Source organism: Thalassophryne amazonica, chromosome 7 (assembly GCF_902500255.1).
Source record: "Thalassophryne amazonica chromosome 7, fThaAma1.1, whole genome shotgun sequence".
Lineage (NCBI taxonomy): Eukaryota > Metazoa > Chordata > Actinopteri > Batrachoidiformes > Batrachoididae > Thalassophryne > Thalassophryne amazonica.
Window position 1 is genome coordinate 15,963,017 of NC_047109.1, and position 6,650 is coordinate 15,969,666.

General features: G+C 40.2%; 1 protein-coding gene across 1 annotated transcript in view; it reads right to left on the minus strand.

Moving 5' to 3' along the window:
• Window positions 1–6,650, minus strand: part of cep192 (centrosomal protein 192) — a 174,309-nt gene that overhangs the window by 43,795 nt on the left and 123,864 nt on the right. Inside the window, 1 exon segment of the mRNA XM_034173891.1 lies at window positions 418–527. Within this exon segment, the coding sequence (XP_034029782.1) occupies window positions 418–527 (110 nt within the window).

The following is a 6,650-nucleotide window of genomic DNA, read 5'->3' on the forward strand; positions in this document are numbered from 1 at the left end:
TTTCGTCATACTCAGGCAGGTCGTGCATAATGATGCATGTTTAATGCATGGAAATCCCGCCCAGTGAAACCATTGCCCCGTCCCAGATTTATGAAAGGAAAATAGTAACCGTCCACATCACACTGCGCATGTAAGATGGCAGATAGTGACTTTCCACAAACTCCTCCCCCAAAGAAACCACATTCAAATACTAAAAACAGCTTACACTTTAGTGAAAAAAACTGAAGTGGAAACTGGGTGTGGTCAAAGCAAAGCTGGTGTTTTAGTAGGAGATGCTGGTGCTTTAGAGTGACATCTACTGGCACTAAATTTATAGAAACTTTAAAATGTTATCCACAGAGCAGTCACTAAAATTTTGCAGCCAACGTCATCACTAAATTTTTTTTTAATTTATACAGTGTCATAATGACATCATACCTTCTGTAACGGTTTCTTCTCCCAGAAACTTCTCGCTGAAGTCGATGTTTTTCAGTAGGCTGTTCTCAGACAGAGCTTTCCGCCCAGCGTCTGGTTTGCTCTGAAGCAACCTGAAAGAACATGACATAAACACACTCCAGGGGGGCATAAAAACAGCTTTCTCGCCGGTGCAGAGCCATCTGGAGCTGAATCTTCAAGCTACCAGCCCTTTTAAATATAGTTCAGAAACTATGCATGTTTATGTCGAAGCACAACCCAGAAGTAAGTCATCGGAGACCAGCAGCTTCTCCACACAATCACTCCTCTAATAGAAAAGCTGCGGTTTCAGGTCCTCACCATGTTTACCACTTTTTGCATTAATAGCCCAGCTTACTGCCAAGAAAAAAAAACCTCCCAAGGACAAGAAGAAGACATTGATGTCATTAAGATAAAGCTGATCACACTTACAGCAGAAGGGATATATTGTAAAAGAAAGCAAACACAACAGCACTTTTGTGCTTACATAAGGTAGCATTTATTACAGTTATGGCAGTGCAGAGAGACTCAATTGAATTATTTCAAGATGAAAAAGCCAATCTGACACAGGTCTGACTTAAGGTGATAGAGGCTGTGCATTTAAAATGAAACATAATAGTTTAAGATTCCAGTCATGAAACTAGTAAACATTAATACACCGACTGTGTTGCACGATGGTGAAAACAACCACATCACATTTATGAACTTACTTAAAACTGTTGATGCAGCATAAATAAATCCTGATCTTCACCAATTTGCGCTGAGGTTGATGTTCACTCTATATAGCACAGGCGGCCAACTGGCTAGCACAGTTAACTCCCTAGAATATAACAATGTGGTTACTGTAGAAAGAATCAATTAAATTTGTGCCACACTTCAAGTAGCTTGGAGATTCTTTTACATTTAAAGCAAATGACCAACACTCTGCTCTAATGAAATACCGATTATATATATATATATATATATATATATATATATATATATATTACTCTGCAGTTACTGATTTGGTCTTCCCATGCTTTGCATTGTGAGATGTTCTAAACTTACATATATTATGATTTGATTTTATCCCCAGCTGTATTTAGGTATATATTGATGATCTGTCTAAAGAAGTGAAAACCTGTAGCACTGGGTTCATGATCGATAATCCTTTAGTGAACCACATCATGTATGCTGATGATCTTGTGGTCTGTAGTCCAAGTACTGCTGGTCTCCAGCAACTCCAATGAATGTTCTCTATATAGTGAGGAACTTGAAATTAACTATAATCCAGTAAGAGTGTATTTGTATTTTTGATTTATAGAAAAGAGGAGAACAAAAGTCTAACAACCAGTGGCGGTTTGTCAATAAGGGGCACCACCCCTGTGAAATTTGAGGAAAATCTACATAAACGTAGCAAAGTTTGCCATTATATTATATTAAAAAATGGAAATGAGCATTTACTTTTACCATAAAATGATAGTCATCACTTAATAAAAGGGGTTTCACAATGTATGGATTAATAACTACATTGACTTCGTTTACATGCAGCCAATAACCCTTTCATAACCGGAATATTAGCAATAACCTGGTTGTGCACGGCCATGTAAACACCCGTAAAAAACAAATATGCTCATATTCCGGTTTTTAAAAACCCGAAAATGACACCTGGGTTACTCCTTTTCTAACCCAAATATCAGGTCATATAAACACGCATCGGAATATCCCCATAGAAAGGAACATTATTGATGAGCATATACATGAGTACGGCAACTACTTGTATGCGGTGCGCACAACCCACCGGACACCACAGAAGCAGAGGTAAACAAGCATGGGGAAATCCAGACGCAGCAGCACAGCACCACACTTTTAGAGTGAGGAGGAAACAGAGTACTTCATTAGTATCGTGAAAGACATGAATATAATGTGTTTTATTGACGGCAGAAAGTACCGAGATAGGGACATTTACAAGAAAGTGGCCGAAAAGTTACGCGAAGCAGGAGTTGCACGAACGCCAGACCAAATCAAGCACCGGTGGAAGACGTGCGTCCCTGTTTAGATGGGGATATTCCAAATGATACCAGTGACCATGTATACAGGAGTAATTGTCTGCTTAAGCATGTAAACTGGTTATTCCTAATGATTCAGAAACCGGAATACTGCCCGAAAGCCAGTGTTTTGAATATGTCCTTTACTAACGCAGGGGCACAGGTTTAATAGCAGTTAACGCCAAGCCTTGAACATTTGCCTAACATGTGACTCAATGCTTCTCACCACAATTTTGCCTTCGGGGCGCAAAGAACTGCGACCCGTACACTCCCATTGCTTATTGTCAGCGACTGGTATTGTTTTAGTGTTTCTTTTCCTTATGTGATTGGACAACTAATGCTGTCAATCATAGATACGTTATCACCACAGCAGGTTATTTACTCATGCGCAACGATTGTATGTGCCAGTTGGTGACGGTAATGCACCGTCTTGGTTTGCAAACTGCCAATAAGCTCAACAGAAGAAGAAGAAGCCCTTTCTCTCTTACTGATGTCCACCAGTGGATCTGCAGAAAACTCGGTTATTTCATTACAAAATAAACAGTTCTCAAGGCGTTCACTGGAAGAGAAAAAGGGGATAAAGTGGACCTGATCGACCCAACTTACAGATACAGCACCTGGGGCCTCTATGCTATGCCAAGCGGAGCTCTGCGAAGCAGCTGTGTGTGTGAACCAGTTTGCTGCGGCGGAGAGGGGTGATCTGAGCTGAGGTGACTCTCACTACTGTTCATGTACGTTTGTGAGACGCCTGTTCTGTCGCTGATATTTGCAAAGCTGTTATTTATTTATTTCAGCAGAAACACTGGGGGAAGGCGGATGCTCCGTCATGTCCTGAATCAAACATTTGGGAAAGCACCATATTTAACAATGCAAGGATTTTTTTTTTTTTTTTTTTAACTGGAACAACAAGACAGAATGAGCCAGGATGAGACGATTTACCCAGACTGACTTCAAGTATGAGTAAATTAAGTATGTTTATTCATTTTTTTTTTTTTTTTTTTGATGGTGGTTTCGTGTTGGGTTTTGTAAATAAAGAAAAGCGCCAGTGACCGTCCTGAAAGCACTTCATGTATTCAGAGCGGGAGTGCCATCTAGTGCTCTAGACATGACACTTCAGCCTCTAACTCAGCAGTAAATAAATTTAATTCTTTCACCAAAACATCAAATCTAGGTTTGCATCTTAGATGTACCTTCCGGCAAATTGTACCTGTAATTTTGAGATCTGCACAATAAATGTTTTTGTTTTTATTTATTTAGATCAATTCACCTTTGCTAAGGGACCCATTCAGAAACTCAATTTTTACACTTCGGATTATATCGCAATATATACCGTTACTGTGAAGCGATTCAATTTATACCGTGATAGGAGTTTTAGGTCATATCGTACGTTTCTTATAAGTTACTCATTAGTCGAAATAGGTCCATTGATGGTGTCCACTGATTGGCTGAAAAACTGAAAGCTCCAGTCCCCGTGCAAACAGTTCTGACTGTCAAATTTGACAACCATTCACACACAGAGTAAATATAAAGTCTTAATCTGACCTGTTCATTTCAGTCAGATTCATCATTACATCCTGATGAAAACTTATCCACATAAAGCCCCCTGAATTTGGAAAACGACGTCCGAAAATACTTTAATTCCTTGTCGTGGCTGAACAAATGTAATGTTGTAAAGAAGTCCCTCTGTGGTTTTTCTGCTCCCGGTGTATTTCTCAACCTGAACCAGAACACTGGCTCTTTGCGCCACAAGAAAATCAACTTATTTTAAAAGTTGAAAGAGTCACAGCACCTCATTCATTCATGTCAGCATTTACCACAGACATCAGTCGACTCTTCAGCATTCTGCACATGATGAAAATGAATTCCATGAAACAAGACAAAAATAAAATAATGTTAAATTACTCTCTTTTGCCTTCATGTGGAGGAGGAGAGGCAGCGTGACAGCGTATGCGCGCTCAATGACATGCTCATCAATATTAAAATGTTTCATGTGCCAAACAAAAGGGTGGAAACACAAACCAAGCCAGACTTAACAGTTCCGACTCGCACTACACCGTGCAGTACTGACCCGGACCTAGGGTTAGGTATCATTAAAGAATGATTCAATCCACCGACATCAATAACCTTTTTGCTTTATGATTCCCTTATCGGTCCTTCAGAGTGGCCATTGTTTTGGGGGAGTTTGTCAGGAAAATGATCATTTCTTTACACTGATTACAGACCCTGTAGCGGGTCTGTAATCAACCGTTTCTGCAGTGTGGCTTTGCTTTGAACCTCGAACCAATCGAAGCAGTGATTTGCAGATCTGCTGCTTCGTTGATTCATTGTTTTATTTTGCTTTATCTTAATTTTTTCCCCGCTAAAACCCTAAAGAGCATATGTCTGAGTAATATTTACCTTTTTTATATTAAACCAACCTGTAATGGTCTTCTGAAACAGTTGATAGATGTATTTTATAACTTAAAAACGGGACCGATGCTAACGCGTTAGCATGTCTATGGCATTTTCAATGTTAAAGTTAGCATTAAGCTGTTCACATCTCAGCACGTTTGTGTGCATTTGTTTTCTGTATAATATTAATGGCTCAGCGTTCATTGTTGTAAGAGGCAAATTGTAATTTTTTTTTTTTTTTTTATTCATACGAGGGCTGTCCATAAAGTATAGGTCCTTTTTATTTTTTTCAAAAACTATATGGATTTCATTCATATGTTTTTACGTCAGACATGCATGAACCCACGTGCGCATGCGTGAGTTTTTCCACGCCTGTCGGTGACGTCATTCGCCTGTGAGCACTCCTTGTGGGAGGAGTCGTCCAGCCCCTCGTCGGAATTCCTTTGTCTGAGAAGTTGCTGAGAGACTGGCGCTTTGTTTGATCAAAATTTTTTCTAAACCTGTGAGACACATCGAAGTGGACATGGTTCGAAAAATTAATCTGGTTTTCAGTGAAAATTTTAACGGCTGATGAGAGATTTTGAGGTGACACTGTCGCTTTAAGGACTTCCCACGGTGTGAGACGTCGCGCAGCGCTCTCAGGTGGCGTCATCAGCCTGTTTCAAGCTGAAAACCTCCACATTTCAGGCTCTATTGATCCAGGACGTCGTGAGAGAACAGAGAAGTTTCAGAAGAAGTCGGTTTCAGCATTTTATCCGGATATTCCACTGTTAAAGGAGATTTTTTTAATGAAAGACGTGCGGACGGGTCCGCGCGTCGGGACGCAGCCGGCGCGGAGCGGCGGCACAGGAAATTCAAAAAAAGTTTTTCATATTCTTTCACACCCCAGAATGCTTGCACATAGATCTACCAGGTGGATTCCCCAAAGTTTCCACGGTTACTAGGCTTATAGCCACCTGCATGATGAGTGTGATGTGCCTGTTCTGCAAAGCAGAAGTTCTCTTATTGCATCATCTAAGTCTGTGATGGGCTTGACCCCTTGCTTTCTACAAGTGGGTGTGTGCCATGAATCATAAATGCAGTGTATGCATTAGCCATTATTGCCATAATTGGATGCTAAAATTAACCAGGAAGGAGCTTCAAAAAGAAGACCATATTTATAACAAAGTAGATATCACTACCTTCAAAATGGAATCAGTTTGAAGAGTTTTATTTACTGCCCACGAGCTTTTCTTCTAATAAAATTTGACCACAAAATGCTTTTTTTTCAGATTTCAGAGGTTCTTTCAGTTGTTGTGGCACCTACAAACTGAACAATTACTGCTGCTCATGTTCGGACACTTCTAGTGTACTGTGTTCCCACGTAGATAATCACTGACGCAGTGGCAAACCGGAAGTTGCTTGACAAAATGACGCCGCCCACCCTGACTTCCTGAATAAGGTGAATAGCTGGCATTAAGGAGCCAAGAAATGGAGAGGCTTCTTTGAGTGTAATGGTATGCTTCAGTGTCTCAAACATGGATGCTCATAATGGTCAATTTAATATTTTCCATAGTTTGAGCATACATGAACTTCACAGCTTAGTGTCAATGTCTGTTGTTTGACTATAGTCCAAGTCTGGGAGTCCATGACAACTGCCACAGAAACTTTCAGGCCTCTAAGTCCATTATTTGCTGAGATATTCTACCTTGAATATGGCCCCAGAAATGACAGCCATAATTTTTGCCTAAAAACAACAGACCCCATGCACACTAAATTGGCCATATCTCAGAAACTACTTGGCCTACAGGCCTCAAACTT